Here is a 22,061-nt window from a genome sequence, read left to right as displayed (position 1 = left end):
CGAGTTTGGTTGGAGCGGTCATGTCAAGTCGCATCTTCGCATCAGTGAAGTAGCATGGTACTTGGATGCACTGAGCGGATATGGTTGTTGCCCTCCACACAATGCCCTCACTTTGTACCCCCATCCCATTTCCCTCACGCCCTCCTCAATTCTCATAAATATCGACCACGGTAGTAAAACTTTCCACTTTGCTCTTTATTTTGCAACTAATGTAATTGTTTTTCCTCAAATAAAATACGTTTTTAATGTAAATCCGACAAAAAAATATGCATTTACTTGTCTCCCTACATTTATTGCTTTGAAATAATACAAGGGAATGCTTGATAATTTTCTGACGTTTTGACATTTATACGCTATGATCGATTGTTTTTAGCAACTTTGATATTGAGTGACGACAAAAGGAATGTTTATGCACGGAACGAAATGAATGGGTTTAGTGGTGGCCCTGGCCCTATGAACACTACCTCCTATATGAAGAGAGGACCCGGGAAACCCCTACAGACACTTTGGAATTCCAAGTTAACCTAGCTACGCGTATGCCCTGCATTTGTCTCAACTATTGACTTTAACACATGAGAGATTTTTATCTCATCGAAAATGAGCCTCATCTATCGAGGTAATTGTCAGATTGGTCTGCGAGTTTTTAAACTTTCATAAAGCCCTTACGGCCTAACGTAAACAGGCATTACGGGAAATGTCGTGAGGCTAGATGACGTTCGACATTAACGCGTCAGCTTGAGAAATGCCGACATTTATTCTCTGTGCCGACAAAGAAAGAATAGGTGTCACTAAAAAATGGCATTCTCTGATGACTCCTGGGTAGTGTCGAAACTTACAAGTTTGACATTATACCGGTGCTGCCTCAATATTGTCATGTATTATTGGCAACACGGTGACACGGCGGAGGGAAGCGCATTGCAGGTAGGTGAGGATACAGGAAAGGAGGGATAATTATTGATAACAAGCGTCCGGCGGCACTCCTCTTTGCTGACTATCAGATGTTTACTCTGTTCCAGTAAAAAATGAATAACTTCTATTCGTACCGCGTTAAGGTTTTGAATTGAATATTCTTTTTTTCTAAAGAAAAAAAAACCCTAAAGACTAACAACTTATGATACCAGAAAAAGCATGAAAATGCGGAATTTTGGTCTCCGTCAGTTCCGATATACAATGAACAATCTTCATGCAATAGAACTTTAGACGCAGCTTTTCGCTTTGATTACTGTCGCCGATGGCATCATCCGCGAAAAGTACGGCTATGTCATTGATTTTCTCTAAAACAAACTCCTAAATTTAAAAAATCTCTTGAACTGGTCTCAACTTTGACAGATATTTTAAGCTAAGGAGCTCGTTTCCGATTGAACCAGCGGCATGTCGTGTTTTTCCCGAACTTCCACTTACAGAGAAGTAAGCACTTACAGTTTCGGTACGGCTCGAAATTTCTTGAGGGTGCTGAAACGTTTTCGGGGCCCCTCCTCTCGAGTGCCCCCCTCCCAAACTAACCAAAGGACATCTTCTTTTATGTGGATTTTTCAAGTTTTGAGGGCCCTCTCGGCCGCCCGCCAAAATTTCTGGGGTGCTAAAGCATCCTAGCACCCCTGACCAGACAGCCCCTGAAGTTTTTACTTAAAGAGCGAATTCTTGTGGCATGCAAGAGCATTATTTCACTCGTTGAACCGCAATCGGACGTATTTCTGCTAAACGGAAGTATGTGCATTATGACGTGAGCACTGTCATGCACATATTCTTATGGGTCTCAGGGCTCATGTCTTGGTGCACATAGTTCTGTTTGGCAGAAATACATCCAATTGTCATGCTTCCGATTGAATAGATGGAACCCGCGTTAGATAAGTTAGCATTTGTTTACCTTCCGTTCACTAACGACTGCGCTGCCGTCGTCCAATGGCGAACGAGGATTGACTGCGGGCAATGACGCCGCCATGTGCAGACACGTATGTAAAACGGTCTACTCACTGCTGACTTACTGCGCATGACGGTCAAAAGTAAACAACTGCCAACTGATCAAGAACAATTTGTCATGTTTTTATTCTTACTTGGACACTTCGAGGAAGATGACCGCATCATCAACCTACTAGTAACCTTGAACCAGTAGATTTAAGAAAGGCTATACAACACACTCAGGCGAACATCATCTGTTTTTATCTTAAAGCTTATCATTTAATAAAATGACTCATATTGTTGTATATGTGATCTTTTTTGAGACCTTCGTAGAGAGAGAGAATTGTCATTTCAATATTCATGCAAAATGACATTAAAAGTGCGCTTACTCCCAGATAGCTTGCGATATTCTTTCTCGTCCATTGACACCCCCCCCCCCCCATTTGGAACCCATGTAAACAAACAAGACGACAACTAACAGTAATTCGGACGTGATAAAAGTGTTGAAATTTCCAACTCCTGAAATAAATTCAAAATAATCTAAGATTATTATTTTCTTGGGCTTTACTTTTTCCAAATCAATTCTACTTACTTCGGAAATACAAGCTCCTATAATGCGGGTTTATAGGATCACGAGAACCCCGTGAAATGCACAAAATCGGTGAATCGATCAGAAATCGGCGCAAACAAGGCGATACGCTCTCTTCATGGATCTTGTGCTTTATTAGGAAGTTGTAGTCTCTTTTAAACCCTGTTGTGATGTAAAGAATTGGGGCAAGAGAAACTTTATTATACGGTGGTTGTAAAACGTTTCGGACAAATTATGGGAGGGGGGGGGGGGGGGGAGCTCCCCGCGAGGTGAACCAGTTGGGTTGTCCCACCTCCCACGCCGCTTCTTGAAGCTCCTGTAAACAGTGCGTTATTAATAGTCCATCACACGCACAGCCCCTCCCGTTAAAACAGTGATCAACGACTTACCCTTTTCTTCCCTCCAGGTCAGGGTTTAAGGCGCTCAATTCATACGATAAGTCCTGTGCGCATCCATAATTAAGCACTGAGCACAGTTGAGGCACTAGTAAAATCCCATTAGATCAGTTGATAACTGTCACAATGACATGCACGACATTGATGATTTTGCACACTCATAAAAACACTGACATCCACTCTGTGTCGCACACACTGAGCAATGTAATTAAAAGGTTTGCTTTTGTTTTCCAGTATCAAACGGGAACACTCGCGATATAGCTAGGAATCGTGGTATCTAATCAATGCTTGGCAAACCAAATCACACACAAAAACCGTCCGATCAGATGGCTCTCACGTAACACCGTTGAGCATGACTCACACAATCAGTACCGTCCCGACCACGACGCTCAGCGTACTGAAAATGGAAGTGGGAACTGTCGGTGGCGGCGCTGCCGCTGATGGCAAGGGCGCGCGCTGCGCCGCCGCCCCACCATGGCGGCCAATTCCCCTCCTGGGAGCCGCGCACGCGGTACGGTGGCCTTTGGGCCGCGCGCCGCGCTACGCGCTACGCTGTCGCGCTTCTCTTGCAATGATTCTGGAGGGGAGCCGAACCGAGAACCTACTTCAAGAATCATGACTAATAGCTATTAGCTACCGTGTTAAAGTCACATCGGCAAACGCTGTGTTTTGGTGGCGAGGATGTGACAAATTGGAGCCATTTGGAATCGTATACGAATACCTGCACCCCAGGGCATTCAGGTCAACGGATGAGTCATGGCGCATCGTTGGGAAGTGTCGGGTGCTGACGTGGGGGGATCAAATCTGTTGCAAAATTTTATGATTACGGTCGAAAGTAAATGTCGTCGGTAGGATCGTCGAATTTTGGTTGAGTCGGGGAAAGCCATTTCCATAAAAGGAACGAGAGACATTTTTATGGGGAAGGCGTCTATTTACACCCCCGCCCTCTCCTCAACGAGAGTCTACTGAACTAATGCATACGATTTAAAAAAAATTGTAGGGATCGCAGAGCAAGCCCCCAAGGAGCCCCTACCAGCGCCCATGATGTCGTGCTATACCTAGCCTGTGTCACACTATCAAAGCTAGCCTTCAAAATATCGAGGTCAGGTGTTGTGATTGGCTTATTCGATGACTTGGACCAATCACAGCACTTGACCTTGATATTTTGATAGCTAGATTTGATAGTGTGATAGCTAGTTTTGATAGTGTGACACAGGCTTACGGAAGAGCACCTCATGAGCTTTCGGACGATGTCAAATTTCCCTCAATAAAACACGAATTTTCAGAGAAACACGCGAGAGCTTCTCAGAGAATAAGTATGCATTCCCAAGATGGGAACGGAAAGTTTTTCTTTAAAATAATCCGTCTTGATCGTTTCAAATTTTAATGCAAGATCAGACTGTATAAACGAGGCTAAAATCATGCGGGAGCCACTTCAAATATTTGCGTTTCCCGCGCACGGGTTCTCGTTCTCATGAACACACTCACACAAGCGAACAGCGCTCAAGCGGCTTCTCCTGGAGCCGTGCTTTCGGAAACGAGTGCTCCGTCTTTATGTCGCCGGGAGGGTGAGTGGGGACGGGTTCCTAAACGGAGGCACGGGGTGTCGGATCATCGGATGTGGGCTGCGCTACGGAGCAAGCTGCGGAAAGGAGGAGGAAATGGTAAACAGCAACGTAGCAAGGGGCGCACCGGCGCACAGTATATCGAGTTAATCAGAAAGGTCGCACATGAACTTTTTGACCAAAACTGCAAATTTTGACGTTTAATTTGTCACATTTTAAATTTAAAGGGTTGTCTATGAAAGTGAATTTCATGGAGAAACCCGATTCAACTACTTTTAGAGCCTTAGACGTTTGTACTAACGGAGTTATAAGCGTTTAAAGTATCCGAATTTTATCCGACCTCTTTTGTTGACTCGATCCACTGTGAGACGCGGCGGCACAGCCTCTCCTTCGTTTGTCCGATGGGTATCTTACGAAAGAGCACTCTGCCACCACCGCCATGCCAGACCACCGGCAGATGCTACCCTTACCTCAAGGCCAATGATGCCAAATCGTGCATCTTAAACATCCGCGATTTCGCTGGGGTGCAGGCTCCGTAGAATTTCTGCACCCTTCCCTGTGGTCTAAACTTTTTTTCCCGGAAGAACACATCTCTAGCAAACTTTTTTTTTTTGACGTAATGACAGACTATGCGTCTATTTCCTTTATTACAAAGAATGGCATGCTGTCGAAAATGAATGTGTCCAACTTCTATAGAGTCCACCACGCGAAGGAAATTCAGTGGCGTGGCGTGAATTGCGATATATCGATTGTTATGCCCTTTAAACCTATGAAAAAAGATCGATTATCAGGGTGTTCGCAGCGAACACCTTAGTAATCGATTCTTTACCATAGCTTCAAATGGCGAGATATCGATAATCGATTATTCACGCCACGCCACTGGAAGGAATCTTGTCTCGGCGGTTGCTTCGGTAATCCCCCAGTTCCGGCAATATTGATAGGGGATGTTGTAAAAACCTTGAAGTAAGTAGCACCGCTCATGATACAGATAGGAATATTGCCAGAGATATTGTATCAATATTTCAGGTTTTCATTCGCAAGGAACAGTATTGCATGGCGCTTTTTTTTCCTCCAGCCCGGATCTTCATTTCAACAGTGTTTCAATTTTTTGTATAACTTTTTTCGAAAACATTGTTTGGCAATATTGTTTCTCATTCTGTCAGGCGATATTGTATCAATATACCTCGAAACTATCGCCTGACGGGCAGTGATAGCAATACTTCTATATTTGTGTGCCCTGCAAATATTCTTTTCTGTCTCAAAAACGAGGAGCCAAATTTGTGCGGTGATATCCCTTAAAAGATTGCTCCCTACCTACGTTGAAGGGTGGAAAGCCTAAAACTGATGATCCTATCTGAGCGTGGCTCAGGCATGCCGATACTCTTCATTCCATTCTGAAAATTCGCCATAGAGCGACTAAGTATTGGAAAGTCCCAAAATTGAGAAATGTTCCGAAAAATTTCCACTTGTCCCCAACAATTTAAGGAAAACGAATTTGTTCAGTCGGATACGTTCTCGATTCTACGGTGGGCTCGGGGTATCCGAAATAAAGTCAAACGGGAACAACAACGGAAGTGCGGGTGGAAACTATTGAATCTGGCTCTGAAGAGGGGCAGCTGACGAGGGACTGCGCGGGAGGATGACGAGGGGGAGGGAAGGGGGCCCTGCCACCCCCTGGCCGCGTGCGGCAGGCAGAGAGCCCGGGGGGGGGGGGGGTAGGGCCGCGTGGCTCAATGGATCGGCGTGTGCCCCGGTGGTGTTGCCCGTTCGCCATCGGGATCTCCGAATTCCCGAGCGGAATATTTCCAAAATGATGATGATTTTGTGTTGGCGCGCCCGGCAGCTGCCGGTTCATCTGCTTCGGGTTTGCTGCGCAGGGACTACTCACAATACCTCAAGCTGACGCGGAGCGCATGCGCAAACACCTAATTTATTCGAAAAAGGGGAATCCAGACGGAATTTGGAGGAGTCCCTCGCCCGACATGTGCTCTCCGGACCAAAATAACATCCCCACGTGCTCAGATTCAACCCCAATTTGGATGCTGGGCGAGGAAGGTGAAGGTGGATGAAGGCTTCTCCCGAAAATGGGAGCCTCTCTCCCCGAAACTCGTCGCAAATATGACGCCGGCACGCGCGCAACGGTCCGTGCCCAACGAGCTTGGTGTCGTGGCCTTTTCGTTGCTCCTGATAATCGGGTGCCACACCTGTTGTTCTTTTCACCAAGGGGTTCTCGCTAGCGCGGAAAATTGGTGTTAACGCCTATAGGCACTTAAATCAGCGATTGAACTGCAAAAACATACGCAGTGCTCATGGTGGATTCCAAGTTCTGCCGACTTTCGAGTAATAGTTACGATGTTCCTTTTGTAATTGCAGTGCTTCATTTTTACTGTAACCGAATAATTGTTGACACACATGTAACATTGTATTGTAAGGGCGATTAGATAGTAGGTAAGTCTTGGAATCCACTTTTAGCCTCATGAAAGCAACGATTATTGCGGTGTTCCAAAAATGTCCGTCCTTCCTTTGATTAATAAGAAAGTATAGTACTGAGTGTGAAGACATTTTTGTACGAGGCATAGTGTTTGGAAAACATTTTTGAAAAGCAGAAGGAAATCACGTGCAAATTTGTACCTACAATAAAAATTATCAGTTACTCTATTCAGTATAGTAAAATTTTATGGGAAATCTAATAATAATGTGTACAGTCAAAAACCGAGATACTTGATTTTATAATTAAGAACCATGGAAATCTGTTGGTGGGTCGAATGACTGAATGAATCACACGAATGCGGTTTCATCAGATCGTGGTTACAATGATCAAGTACACAAAACAGTATGCTATGTCTTGGGTTTCCCGTCCTTAGTTGAGTTTTCAAAACCGGCAGACTCCCCTTTCGCTTGAAATTTTACCATTTTTTGGAGTATTATTCGGAGTAGGAGTCTAGTCTCTTCAAAGTCGAGGCTTAAGTCAAATACCTCTTCGTGTGGCAGCGTCGCATCGCCTCGCGCTTTTAAACACGCCTTTGGACCATGTCTGTGAAGTTAGCACCCCCACTTTTAAAATTTGCAATTTTCTCTTTTGCTCATCATTGCTCATCATTTGCTCACCTCAAAAATCGCTTTCATTTTTTTTGCTCAGGCTTGTACTCCCCACAAATCGAACTTGAACTTTCAGAGAGGTCATTGACCCTAGCACCCCCACTTTGTCCGATTGACCTGAAAATGGTCTCAAACGACGCAGAATCATTTGCTCACCTTTGCTCAGCCCTTAGTTTTTTTTGTTTACCCCTCCATCCCCCCCAAAATGAAAGGCGGCATTTTGGGGGAGATCAAAGCCAGCACCCCCACTTGGTCCGATCAAGCTGAAATTGGTGTCAAACGACGCAGAATCATTTGCTCACCTTTGCTCAGCCCTTAGTTTTCGTTCCTGACCTCCCCCTTCCCCCCCAAAATGAAAGGCGGCATTTTGGGGGACATCAAAGGCAGCACCCCCACTTTGTCCGATTGAGCTGAAATTGGTGTCAAACGACGCAGAATCATTTGCTCACCTTTGCTCAGGCCTTAGTTTTCGTTCCTGATCTCCCCCTTCCCCCCCAAAATGAAAGGCGGCATTTTGGGGGACATCAAAGGCAGCACCCCCACTTTGTCCGATTGAGCTGAAATTGGTGTCAAACGACGCAGGATCATTTGCTCACCTTTGCTCAGGCCTTAGTTTTCGTTGCCCGAATCCTACCTCCTCCCGAAAACGAACGGCGGTTAAACATAGTCGGGGCGCTGCCTTTGATGTGCGCCAAAATGCCGCCATTCGATTCGGAGGGGAAATGGGGGGTGAGCAACGAAAAGTAAGGCCTGAGCAAAGGTGAGCAAATGATCCTGCGTCGTTTGACACCAATTTCAGCTCAATCGGACAAAGTGGGGGTGCTGCCTTTGATGTCCCCCAAAATGCCGCCTTTCATTTTGGGGGGGAAGGGGGAGATCAGGAACGAATCTAAGCCTGAGCAAAGGTGAGCAAATGATTCTGAGTCGTTTGACACCAATTTCAGCTCAATCGGACAAAGTGGGGGTGCTGCCTTTGATGTCCCCCAAAATGCCGCCTTTCATTTTGGGGGGGAAGGGGGAGGTCAGGAACGAAAACTAAGGCCTGAGCAAAGGTGAGCAAATGATCCTGCGTCGTTTGACACCAATTTCAGCTCGATCGGACCAAGTGGGGGTGCTGGCTTTGATCTCCCCAAAATGCCGCCTTTCGTTTTGGGGGGGGAAGGGGGAGGTCAGGAACGAAAACTAAGGGCTGAGCAAAGGTGAGCAAATGATTCTGCGTCGTTTGACACCAATTCACTGATCGGACCAAGTGGGGGTGCTGGCTTTGATCTCCCCCAAAATGCCGCCTTTCATTTTGGGGGGGATGGAGGGGTAAACAAAAAAACTAAGGGCTGAGCAAAGGTGAGCAAATGATTCTGCGTCGTTTGAGACCATTTTCAGGTCAATCGGACAAAGTGGGGGTGCTAGGGTCAATGACCTCTCTGAAAGTTCAAGTTCGATTTGTGGGGAGTACAAGCCTGAGCAAAAAAAATGAAAGCGATTTTTGAGGTGAGCAAATGATGAGCAATGATGAGCAAAAGAGAAAATTGCAAATTTTAAAAGTGGGGGTGCTAACTTCACAGACGTCTTTGGACCGGAAAACTATGATAATTGAATTGTTCTCACTATTTTTTTTAAAATGCGTAATTTGAAGATACCTTAAAAATGTGGTTGTTTAACCGATTTAAACATGTAATGATGCCATTTTTCGTGCAATTTTGATTGGGTGCCAATTTCTTCAAATTACAAAGCAACGTCAAATCCGTGGTTCTTGCTTCAAATAAGACAAGACCAGCGAGTTTCGAACTTTTTCCACCGAATGCTTAAAATTTTTCAGAAGACAAAAATCAGATTCTTTACTTTTAGGGCAAATCTTATGGAGCAAATCTGAACTCAAGGAAGGTAGGTATCCGAACGAGAAATATTGCATTTGAAAAATCAAATACATCGAAAAGTTGTAACTCTCGATCGCTTTCGAATAATATCAGTTTTAATTCGGGTTTTGCGAGACAGAGTTCGTAGAAATAAACCGCCTAAATGTGCGTCTCGGGTTAATTGACCCGATTAATTTTTTCTAAAAATTTGAAAGGAAACCAGTATTTTAGAAATGTTTTACTTGCTCCCCTTAAATTCAATTTAAAGAAGTAATTGAAAACACGTAACAAGATCCTGATACCTAAACCTCACGCCAATCTCACTACAGTTCAGGGAAGTAGGATGAACAACATATTAAAATGTAAGATTCATATACGGATTGATTTGAACGGGATTGTCCCGTAATTTCCTGGACATAAGGCATCCCAACATTGATCGCCTGTTCAGACCGCGCGCGCGCACGTCTCTCAACCCCCAGGTGCTTCGGCGGAAGTGCGCCGCGCGACCCCTCAAGACAGGCCACGACCACCTGCTCCGATATCGTGTACCTATACTGCGTTCATTTCGAAATCCGCACACGTGATCCACCTCCGATGAAAGCCTCTCTTGAGTTAGAAAGTAAATAAAATGTCGATAAAATGCGGTCAGAGAGTTTCCTCGAGTCAGATTATGACATGCGCACGCGCCGCAGCATGAAAAAGTATCTGAACCAAATTTTGGGTTAATATGCGAAGTAGAACAAAAAATAACCTATACGTGAGGTTGATATTTTCTGGTGCGTTTTGCTTGGGGTTACACTCTCCAAATCGGTGGGTTGAAAGCAACCTTGTTAAAAATCAGGCGCGAGCCGCTATCGGATCTGGATTGCATTCTGGTTTACTAGAGAAAAACGACGTGTGAACCTTCAGGATTTGCCAAATTTCCTTTGATAAAACACTGGAGGAAGAAAAAACACATTGGATCTAGAGTCCAGACTCTTGAAAACATTGACAAGAAAAAACTCTTGATTCAATCAGATTGAAGCTTAAATCAAAAGGAAATCCGCTCAAATTAAGAGGCTTGGTTCTTGATTTAAGCAAAAATCCGATTGGATCAAGAGTATTTTTTCTTGTCGATGTTTTTAAGAGTCTGGACTCTAGGTCCAATGTGTTTTTTTTCCATTGAACGATAATTTCCTCGTAAATGTATGAATATTTTCCTCCCAATATTTCAGATAATTTTGTTCGCAATTTTACCTAAAGATTCTGAAAATTTAAAGGAAAAATATTCATAACTTTCCTCAAAAATAAACATTACATCGAAGGAAATCTGGCAACTCTCGAATGCTCATACGACGTTCTTTCTTGGCACATGGCAGCATTGGATGAACGCAAGCGGTCAGACGCCGCGAAGGTTCCACACCTTAAAATTAATGCTGCTTCATCGAAGTGTTGCGCATGTTGCCTATCTAATACTTGAAGGGGCTTCTTTTGGTGAAATTGATTGCAATGAATTGAAACTTTTCAAGCTCTAATGTCCACTGAAAAATTCCTATCTTATTGATACGCGGAGCTTATTTTTTGGTCGTTAGAAAATTTTCTCATGTTGAACCATACGAGAAATCGCCAGGACGGCAAAATGCAGGAATCACTTCAAAGACTTTAAAACAGCGGAAAAAGAAGATGTAGCGACAAACGCAAGTTGTTCGACGCATGGAGACATAATTACTTGAAAATTTACTCATTTTTAACTGCACGAGAGACAGCAAAGACCGCAAAATGCAGGACTCTCACTTCCGAGACTTTAACGCTGCGCTGAAAAGTAGGCGCACCGACAAACACGAGTTGCTTGACGCATGGAGATATTATTATAGAAAAATTTGATCTTGCTGCACCACACGAGAGATTGGACGGAGCGTAAAATTTAGGAATCGCTTTAGAGATTTCAACGCAGTGCAGAAAAGTAGGCGTACCGTCAAACGCGAGTTGCTCGACGCGACACATAGATAAATTGGTATATTTAAAATCGGCATAAATTGCGAAATCATGTGGAAATACGGCAATTTATCTGATGGGGAAAAATTCAACCAGGATTTCAGTATTTTCACTACATTGTGTTAGTTGGGAGACTGTTTTCAATATTGATAAACTGAACAAATTGAAATAGCTTTGGTAGAACCTTTCATTTTTATTATTTCTAATGGTCAATTTCTATTTAACTTAATGTTATATGTTAACTTAATGTTATTATGCGAATAAAATTAGACGCATTTCGGACTAATAAAGATAAATTTGCGCCTTTAATATTTGCTTCTAATTTTACTTACGAAAATATTAGCCATTGAATTCACACTTATATAGAATGGAGAATTTGCACGCAATTTTTTTATTGCTTCATCTGAAAGTGCTTAATGAGCTGAGTTCGCAATATTTTTCATAATTTTTTTCTGACATGGGAAATTGGAGAAAAATTGATTTAAAAGTGAGAAAATGTGCCGCCTTGTGACGTCATCTGGCGGCATTTCCCATTTAAACACATGTATTTTAACAGAATCGGTTATTTTGTCATATCTCCTCTAATAATTGCTCAATTATGAATCAAGGGTATCTTCGTGTTCAGTTCACTCAGAGGATTCACACTTAAACAGGAATTCATCAAATTGCAGACCCTTGCAAATTCTCCATTGAGTAATTTTTACAGTATTAATGTTTTCATCCTAGCATGATATACAGGGTGTCTCACGAAAAACGAGCCACCTTGAATATCTGCCGAACGCGTCGGAATTTCGAAAAACGGTAAAAGACGTGTTCGTTTATATCGAGGGGGACACCTTTTGGCGTATTCGACATTTTCCCAAACCGCGGGAGGGGCGCGGGGCGGGGGGTGCCCCACCCGTAAGTCGAACTTTTCAAATGGCACCCCTACTTTTTTATTTCAGAAATCAATTCTACGCAAAAAAACAAGCCACCCTGTCCAAACCGAATGTAAATCGGACAATTTTCCAGTGATTGACAGAGTTTTAAACATTTTTTTCATGCTCTTTTCAAAAATTTCCCACGCCCAATGGAATTGCTGTATCAAACCAAACTCTCCGCCAAAAAAATTCTTAAACATTGCACTTTCGATAAAAAAATTAAAAAAAAATCTGCTGCACTCGAAATCTGGAGCACGCGGAGCCCTTCTTTGCGACATTAAAATTCGTTATACCGAACATTTCCGAGGGGCGCTCATCTGGAGGGTGTAGTAAGTTTTAGACAAGAATTATTAATCTTTTTTCTGAAGCATAAGAAACCGTGTCCATGAAGAAGCAGTTAAGGAGAAAAACAACGCACCGCGGAAAAATAGCGTCCTCAGAAGTATCAAGGTCCGGCTCAAGTCATTGACACCCCCCCCCCCCCCCCAAGAAAAAAGCTAGTCCATTTGTTTTTCTACTTATCTGCTTCTTCATAGACACGGTTTCTTATGCTTCAGAAAAAAGATTAATAATTCTTGTCTAAAACTTACTACTCCCTCCCGATGAGCGCCCCTCGGAAATGTTCGGTATAACGAATTTTAATGCCGCAAAGAAGGGCTCCGCGTGCTCCAGATTTCGAGTGCAGCAGATTTTTTTTTAATTTTTTATCGAAAGTGCAATGTTTAAGAATTTTTTTGGCGGAGAGTTTGGTTTGATACAGCAATTCCATTGGGCGTGGGAAATTTTTGAAAAGAGCATGAAAAAAATGTTTAAAACTCTGTCAATCACTGGAAAATTGTCCGATTTACATTCGGTTTGGACAGGGTGGCTTGTTTTTTTGCGTAGAATTGATTTCTGAAATAAAAAAGTAGGGGTGCCATTTGAAAAGTTCGACTTACGGGTGGGGCACCCCCCGCCCCGCGCCCCTCCCGCGGTTTGAGAAAATGTCAAATACGCCAAAAGGTGTCCCCCTCGATATAAACGAACACGTCTTTTACCGTTTTTCGAAATTCCGACGCGTTCGGCAGATATTCAAGGTGGCTCGTTTTTCGTGAGACACCCTGTATGCCTCTTTGTTTTGCATGGCCAGGAATTTTTTGGGAGGGGAGGAGTGGGGGTAGAGGCATTTTTGCTTTAATTTGATGGAGTTTCTCAAATCTCTCCCCTCCCTGCAAGTTTCTTCATTCCTTGGTGCACTATACTATATTCTCTAAACGAAATCCCCTAATTCCGCTCACTCTGATACCACATAAATATTAGTTGCAGAGTTATAGTGTCTAAAGTCACAGGTCTAGATGCTTCACCGTGAATTATAACTTTAGTCCTTTCTCACTTAATAAATTGAGTAACTTTCTGGGATTTACTGAGGTAATAGACCGGGATTGTTTCGATCGATGAACATAGATTAGAAACTAAAAGCAAACCTGTTTTTCTATTACTCCTCGATCGAGTCGACGTCAGCGGTTCACATTCATCTGTTTCCATCGATTCTTGTCGATCTGGTATTTTCTTGATCCACCCCGTTTGGTAAAAAAAAAGCCTTATTATTGAGTGATCCGGGTGATCGTACCATTTCTCGGCGATACCACTATCCGAACGCGTAGGAGCCTGTGTTGCCTAGGTACACTAAAAATTGAAGGCGAACTGACATCGACGGCGTACTTGAGTCGGCAATCATATAACTCGGTTTGCGACGTCGAAGACTTCCTGTCATGCTTTATTTTGTGAACGGTAAACTTTTCAACGGCAATTCTTTGAAATTGCCGTGATTTTTCTCCTCTGTGCGAAGAAAATTCTGCAAAAACTTCAAGGAATGATGTCAATTTGCTCTCCTTTAAAGAAATAACATAGAGGCGAAGATTTTCAGACACCGCAAACAAGATATGTGATTGCGGACTGGGAAATGCCTGAAAAAACTTTGCGGGGGGGGCGCGGGAACGTTGCGCCGGCGGACATGGTATTTGAGCAACCTCTTTCAGTCCCGGTTTGGTAAAAGGCTGTAATTCTTTTTATTTTGTTCCGCACGAGCATGCCATTCCACAATGATAACACTATTCCACTTCCTTCTCATTTCTCCTTTCTCATTCCTTCTTCTATTTCTTTTTTTCTACTTTTTCTTCTTCCTTTCTCAATCTTCCCTTTTTCCTCTTCATCTCTCTCATATCTTTTCTGATCTCTAGGATCTAAGATTTTCCTTCAATTCCGCAAGATACCACATACCTACTCCGGAGTTTGAATAGTTGCTCGCTTAATTTCCGTGTGTGAAAAGTGAGAAGTTACGCGAGTTTCATCTCAACATCGTGAGAAATACGCGATATTTCCGGCGGATTTTTTTCTCTGTTTCCTTCTTTCTCTTTCTTCCATATTTTTCTTATTTTTCTTAATCTTTATCTTCTTCTTTATTCTCGTTTTTATTCTTTCTCTTTTCAGACTCAGGATTATGATGCGCCCTGATGCTTTGATGCAGCACAGAACACATCTGAGATCTTTGCTTGACCAATCAGTGAGGAAAATACGCTCAAAATTTAGTTAACTTTCTTTACACGGAAATAAAATTTGAATGGGAACATGCAATGATACAATCAGAAATGCACATTTTTGACCCATCATCACATTATTTGTTATTTCTTGCTCCAATGTTCGACTAAATAATAATTTCTTGTATGATTTTTCCTTTAGGAATGCTTGTCTTGCCTTTTGTTTCCTTCACTACTAACGCACTACAATAAAAGTAAAACATACCTTTTAAATTTTGGTTTCAGGATGTAAGGAAGAAATTTTCATTGAGGAAATTTTTCTGTTGGTGTAAAATGATTTGTAATTTTTACAGCGAAAATCATTTTACTATCATTTTATCTCATGGTATGTTTGTCTTGGATTACTTTCAAATGGGATTCAGGAGGACTCAAGTAAAGTTCAAAAATAAAATGTATTTTAATAAAACTTTTTGTACAAAAAGAAATAAAATTATGAAGCATCGTAATAGTGATAAGAATAATAAAAGAAGACATTCAGTAAAAAAACCTTAGCTCAAAGTGTTTAACAAAACTTAGGAAATACGCAGATCTTATGAGTACAGAGTTTTTTCCACCCACTCTTCTAATGTGAATGTTGCTGTGTTGGTGTTTTCCGGGTCTCTTTCCTTGAACATATCTAGAGAAAGAAAAAGTAGAAATTCCATTATAGAATTAGATCAAATATAAATTCTTAGTAACTAATTGTGACTATCAATGCCAGGTAAAAATTGAAAAACATACTTCCTTTAACTATTATGAACGACTGGGGCCATACTCTGTTTGTCTGTCTCTCAAGTAACGAGTGCAAATGTATGAAAGAAATAAGTATCAACAGATTTGTTAAGTCATAAAATAAAGTGTCTAAAATAATCAATCGTCTTCAGGAAAAGAAAGCCAGCTTCGTGCAATCTATTGGACAGTTGTTCAAATAACTGTTTTCTATGAAATTGTCCATTCATATAAACTTTCATTAGTTTCATTGCGTCCATTTCTTTGATATGCTCTGACCACATCCGTCTTCTCTTACGAATTAATATCATAAGGGAAAATAATTTGGATGAGTAATAAAATCAAGGTCAATATTATGAAAGAGCCTTACCTATCATAGATTTTAATCGAACAGCACACATCATGAAGTCATCAAAAGATATTTTGCCATCTTTGCTGGCGTACCGGTGACAAAGGACATTCAAAATGTGATTGTTAAGGTGGTATCCGGCAGAGTTGAGAGCTTGACGCAATTCAAAGGCACTGAGATAACCAGAGTTGCTCTTATCATAAAGTTTAAACACTTCCTGAAACACCAAGAAAGTAGATCTTGGTTTAGTACATACTTTAATGGTAAGGAAAAACAGCATATAAATTACGGCGTAGAGCCCACAAATAACTATTTGCTCAGGATAAACCCTAGATATGATTGAATAAAAAAATCAAAAGAAGGATATGTTAAGATCTGATTGTCTTGACCACAGGTACCTTTTTTGGGATTTTTTTTTAAAAAAAACTTGTTTTTAGATACAGTGTAATTCCCTTACTCTCAAAATTCATAGGTAGCTGTCATACTTCTCAACCGTTGAGGCAATTTAAAAATGCTTTGAGGAGTTGAACAGTATTTTCTACTGTCTATTTCATAGCTTTATTCAAGAATGGACCTTTCTATCAATGAAGATGAGGATTGTAAATAGTTTTTTCTTACTCTCCTTAAAAATCAGGTTTGCCAAGATTTGCGGTTTTGTAATATCACCAGCAATGTTTAACATTAAGAGTATTTGATAACAGATCCACAGAATTGAGTATTAAAACGAGAATTCGAAAAGGGAAGAGAAGCCCTGAAACCATCCCATTATCTAAAGTTCAAAGCGACTTACCTTCCAATGTTTGATATCAATCCATAATTGTCTGAATTCCTCAAATCCAAGCTTTCCAGATCGATCCACATCTGTCATGGCAATCATACTTCTACAAACATCTTTAGAGAAGCCTTCATTCTTGGTTTCTGTTTACATAAAATTGAAATTGCTGTTAATACATGTGTGGAGAGATATACATCCAGTAAAAAATAAAAAATGGAAAAAAAAACGAGAAGAAAACACTTTTTTTTTCATGATGGAGTCTTAAAATTCTACAAAAAAAATTTATGAAAAGAGACAGTCATAAGTACTTACTACCATACTAGTCGAGGCCAACTGGATACTTTAAGTAAAAAACCGTAAAAAAAATAGTCCCAAAAAATACCAAATGTGAACTACAATCTTAAAAAATGGAATCGAATGCTTCAAAAAGCAGCAAAAATACAAATGAGCTACATAAAATTTGAATGCTGAAAAAGAGGCGAAATGAATAGATATGGACTTCAGTGAAAAGACTACAAACTCTGAAGGAATTCTCTAAATCATAAAAATAAATAAAGAAACAAGTAAGAAGCATTAGAAATGCATCCTTTGGCTGCAAAACTAGGAATTCAAAAATAATACGGAACAGAAAATTTTAACGTCAGTCCAAAGAGTGCACGAATGAAACTGTTATCGCTATGTAGATCCATCAAGCTCTTGAAAAGACAAGATGTGTTGTTTGCTGTCTTAAAAGATAACATGGTTGCCACTGAGGACCAAACTATATTTACATTCAAAAAAATGTAAAAAAAAATATATTTTAATTCATCACAAATATTCCAGGACTTTTTCCCTCCTTAACCCCAGTACTTTAAATTGCTACTAATCCTGCATCAAACAAGACTACGAAAAAAATGTTGAAACAAGAAGAAATTATAAAAGAAAAAAGAAAATTCTAATAAATGACAGTCAAATCTACAGATCAAAATCTACAGTGCCATTTGCAGAAATATTTTTTTACTCACGAGTTAGAGTTTTCCAAGCAGTATCTGTTAATAAGAACAATGATTTGAGTGAAACAGTGAAAAAATTTAATGAATTCAGAGCATTCCAAAAATTGTTGAATGCACTCATGGTCTTGCTTTGACCAGGGAGTCAAGATTATGTAAAACAATACGATAAAAAAAATTGTGAGAGCAAAATCTCATTTGCACCAATGCAGGATTCTCCAATGGAGTTAATTTTCTTTAATAATAACTGCAAGAGTTAGCTGGCGTGCTTTGCCGTTGAGTTGATACTGTGTTTTGAAAGTTACGCACTTATTCTCAGAATTTTTTCCAGATACCGATCAATCATTTGAGGTATTCCTACTTTCATCAATGTTTTGAGCCTAGTTTCAATAGGTATTCTTCAGAAGCATACGTTTCTTGGGATCAAAAGATTGAGCCCGTGCCAAATGGCACAATTTCCCCTGTTTTTTCTCAAAACTTGGATTTTAACGCTTGGGCCTGGCCGTAAAGAAGAGTATCAGTTAAATTAGGTACAAAGTTAAACACTGGTGAATAATGTTCAAAACACAGTGCAGAGCTAGAAAAAAAAGTTAGTATTTCCATTTCCAGTGACTTTCATTCTGAATGAATTAGTAAAGACAAAATGAAACTTTGCAAAACAGGCTAAAAACAAACTTAAAATATTGCCTCATTGAGCGTTAATTAGGAACAGCTGATTTGAAACATGGAAAGCTCTCATGCTATGTTATTCTTGATATATCAGGCAGGAATACAAACCGAATTTCAAGTATGGAATACTTGCTTCCATTCGAATATTTTGCTGCAGAACAAAAATGACTTCATTTCTTTTTCATCTCCTATCAGTTATTTGGAAAGTTGAATTTGCTGAAATTTTTTAAGAGTTTGAAAGTCCTTCCGGACCTCTGAACATATACCAAATGCAAAAGAATATTCTCCAACATTTTTTCATACATATACAATTGGGGACCCAATTGGCAGAATACATTTCAGTTTTCTAAATCAATGATCTGAACTTACGGAGATAGGAGGCTAGGGTACTCCTTTTTAATATCCTTAACTTCAAGATGTTGTTGAAGGTTGGGAGCTGATATCAGACAAAGCTAGACCATTGAGTCTCTGGCAAAATTTTATAAAAAATGGATGAGTGGATGAAAAATTCCTCCTTCAAATAAGAGCTCCATACGTACATTCAAAACAGCAATTTAAACTGCCAAAAGGGTCACTAAGAATTAAGAAAACTGCCTGAGAACTACATATAGTTGTGTTTTGAAATTTACTGATTGTTTACTCAATGAAGAGAGAAACACTGTTTGTTTGGTTAAAATGCAAATTACTTTTTTGATAGATCTGAGGCAGATACATCTGGAATAAATTGTTCTTTTCAGTAGTTTTAAAGTGAATAAAACTAGAGTTTTCTTACCAAATAATGAGTTGAGGGGTAGGTCACGGCAGATATTACCAAAACACTGCGTAAGCAAACTGGTTAGAAGATTCTCACCACCTGTACTATCAGGCTGATTACGAGGAACATCTGTACAGCAACCCCCCAAACATAAAAGTGAATTTTGTTCAAAGTCATTTTATTTCCAAAAGTTTTGAAGTTAAAAACACATAAAAGACACAGAAAGAAAAAATCAAAACTGAGAGAGACTAAGCGCAAATTTCCGCGATTGAACATGATTTCAATGCCAACTTACATGAACCCATGAAAACCAACAACAAACCAACAAACAAAACAAAATTCCCTTTGACAGAAGTTTTGACTCATCCCGATGGCAACAACCTGTATTAGATTCTTCATTTTTCAATACACACCCCTGGGTAAATTCAAGAGTAAAATGTTGCAATTGTTCATCAAAAAGCAGCAAAAAACAATTACCTGCCTTCCTCTCATGTCAGCTGTTTTGTTAGCAAAGTTGGTTGCTGCTGTACTCCATTATAAGAGGGTGTGAGGGGCTGTCCATAAATTACATAATTACAGGGAGGGGAGTCTGAGCTTGCATGACTAGAGGACTGAATACTGTGCACTATCTCAACATTTTTTTGAAAATTTTGCTACAGTTTTGCTACCGGGGGGAGGGGGGGTGTGTCTAGCAAAGCATGGTGCTATTTTTAAGGTAGGAGGTAGAGCTGTGTGTTGAATACAAGAGGGGGAAGTTGTCTGCAATTCAGAATTTTACCTTGACAGAATTTGTGGTTGATATTCAATCGCGAATATTCACTTAAAATGTGTTCATCTTTGATGGAAAAACTTTGCTGTTGAAACAAAAACATAAACATACATAGAGGCATTCACATTCTCCACAAACGAAAATCCGCACGAAAAAATGGAAAGCTTCTTATTTTGGCTGGATTTCACCCTGCAGAGAAATTATAATTTAGTTCTTGCGTATCAATAGGATTCTTTCATGGATTAAAGAGGTTTATGATTTTCATTATGCATTACTTTGAACGGTTATTAAGAACAGGAAAGCCAGAGCACAGATGCAACAAGTAATTCAATTAAGACAAAGTCAGTTTTAATACTTAAATTGGGAGGAGGGGGTGTTGTTTCCACAACTCTCCCAATGCGAAGTGCCACATTTTTTAAGAGAGGTAAAATCATGAAAACGTAAGAGTGAAGGAGGGACACACTTGAAAGAACACTTTAAATGAATCTTTACTGAAAATATCTTGTAAAATTCAATGATGTGTTCGAAGTTCTTATGAACAAAAATTAGTGGTTATGAAGATTGAAGGAAGGAAAAAACAAGAGGAAGAAAAATGAAATAAAAAAAATATGAGAAGAAAAAAAGAAACATCCAGCAGACTTAGTTGAAACATGTGCTTGAAATAAGTTTCTTAAGTAAACGAGGAGCTGACTTATGCTTTAGCAAGCAACACATAAACAAATAAACTAATAGAATTGTGAGCCGTTTGGAGTTATGAACTGTGCTACACAGTGAGACATGTGTACTGTGCACTACAATTTTAATTACACATTTGGTGACTTTTTAAGTATTTTGAAGGATTTTGTGAATGCTAACATAGCACAATCATTGTGCAAAAACTGTGGTAGAGAAGCTATAAAACGTACAGGTGGACCTCTTAAAGAAGACAAACAATCGGAAAACAAATCAAGCTGGATTGATAGATAGCACTAAAAGAAGAGCGGAGGTGAAATACCTCTGCCATGCCACAGTGTGGCAATAACAGAGGGTCGAAGGAGCAAATGACTCTGCTCAGTAGTCAAGTGTGCCCTGCCAAAGGAATCCTTACATACTTCTCACCTCTCTATCTTCCTGCTACTAGAAAAGACAGCTGGTGAATTAGGTTGCATGGCAATCATGTAAAGAAAACAGAAGGTGATGGTTGCTTTTTTTTGGTTGTACCTATCTTCATTGTCAGTAATGACCTGTCTTGCCAGGCCACAGACTCTTCCCTACTTTTCTCAATATTCCCCTTCTTTCTCTCTCCGATCATTTTTTGTGAGTTAAGCCCCTTTCATGTGATTTGGAAAGTACTCTACGGTCAAAAAATTTGAAAAATGATGTTTCATTTCTTGTTTTGTAATACAAAGACTTTTGGGCACAAAAACAAGGGTCGCTGCAGATGACCACTCACCATTTCTCCAACACCAATCTACAAAATCCACCAATCCATCGATCCAACCTACCAAGTGATTAGCTCTTTGTTTCTTTTACCTCCATCAAGTTATTTCTACAACTTCATCTTTCAGAGACCCAAAAATGTTAAGAAACTACTGCTAGAGGGTCTTCAAACATCCATTATCAGCACCTGCTCTCATGGCATTCCATCAGTTTTATATAGAAATGAAGACAGTGCACTCACCGTTACGCATAGCATAGTCTAATATTTCTTTCAATTCCATCCAATCAACTTCCATGTCTTCACCAGCCAACTTCTTGAACAATTCTCGAATCTTTTCATTGGCTTTAACTTCTTCAGGCATTGGTTCATCCGGCAATTTGACCTGTAGACAAGAATTTAAAAATTTACGCATCAATTTTATTTAATCCTGTATATTATAAGACTAATGCCCTAGAAATTAGGTGGCCGTTTGAGACGCATACTTCCCCGACCTTTGATCGTTGCTGCTGTAACTTTAAACCAAAAATTTTCTCAGCATGCAGTAAGGAATTGGGCAACTTCTAGAGAGCCTTTTAGAATAATCTTCCAGTTTTCATTAAAATCAAAATTTGGCTTTTTCGGCAATTGGCCCAGATGCAAGATAAAGTAGAGAGGTTTTTCTGCGTTCTGGCATTTTGGAGGTTATTATTCAGGCTTTACATGACAAAGCGCTATCATGAGATACATTAAAACTAGAGGCTTGAGACTAGCTTGACAGA

At 40.3% G+C, this 22,061-nt stretch overlaps 2 protein-coding genes across 6 annotated transcripts in view; both read right to left on the bottom strand.

Moving 5' to 3' along the window:
• Tl (toll like receptor) overlaps positions 1–3,307 on the bottom strand; it is a 33,597-nt gene extending 30,290 nt beyond the window's left edge. Inside the window, exon 1 of the mRNA XM_072298804.1 lies at positions 2,878–3,307. The gene's annotated coding sequence lies outside the window, so the exon portion shown is untranslated. The remainder of the gene's footprint in view (positions 1–2,877) is intronic.
• An 11,936-nt stretch (positions 3,308–15,243) lies between these two features.
• Positions 15,244–22,061, bottom strand: part of CalpA (calpain A) — a 44,103-nt gene continuing 37,285 nt past the window's right edge. For 3 of the 5 annotated variants that reach the window (XM_019057577.2, XM_019057580.2, XM_019057581.2), the window contains 6 exons: positions 21,544–21,685; positions 19,133–19,243; positions 17,707–17,730; positions 16,718–16,845; positions 15,949–16,144; positions 15,244–15,486 (listed from right to left, as the gene is read on the bottom strand). In XM_019057577.2, coding sequence (XP_018913122.1) covers positions 15,401–15,486; positions 15,949–16,144; positions 16,718–16,845; positions 17,707–17,730; positions 19,133–19,243; positions 21,544–21,685 — 687 coding nt within the window. In that variant the 3' untranslated portion in view covers positions 15,244–15,400. The remainder of the gene's footprint in view (positions 15,487–15,948; positions 16,145–16,717; positions 16,846–17,706; positions 17,731–19,132; positions 19,244–21,543; positions 21,686–22,061) is intronic. The other 2 variants (XM_019057578.2, XM_019057579.2) reach the window with 2 other exon arrangements.

This window comes from Bemisia tabaci, chromosome 1 (genome assembly GCF_918797505.1).
Source record: "Bemisia tabaci chromosome 1, PGI_BMITA_v3".
Taxonomy (NCBI): Eukaryota; Metazoa; Arthropoda; class Insecta; order Hemiptera; family Aleyrodidae; genus Bemisia; species Bemisia tabaci.
The sequence above is the reverse complement of the archived record's forward strand: the minus strand, read 5'-3'. Positions and strand labels throughout refer to the sequence as shown.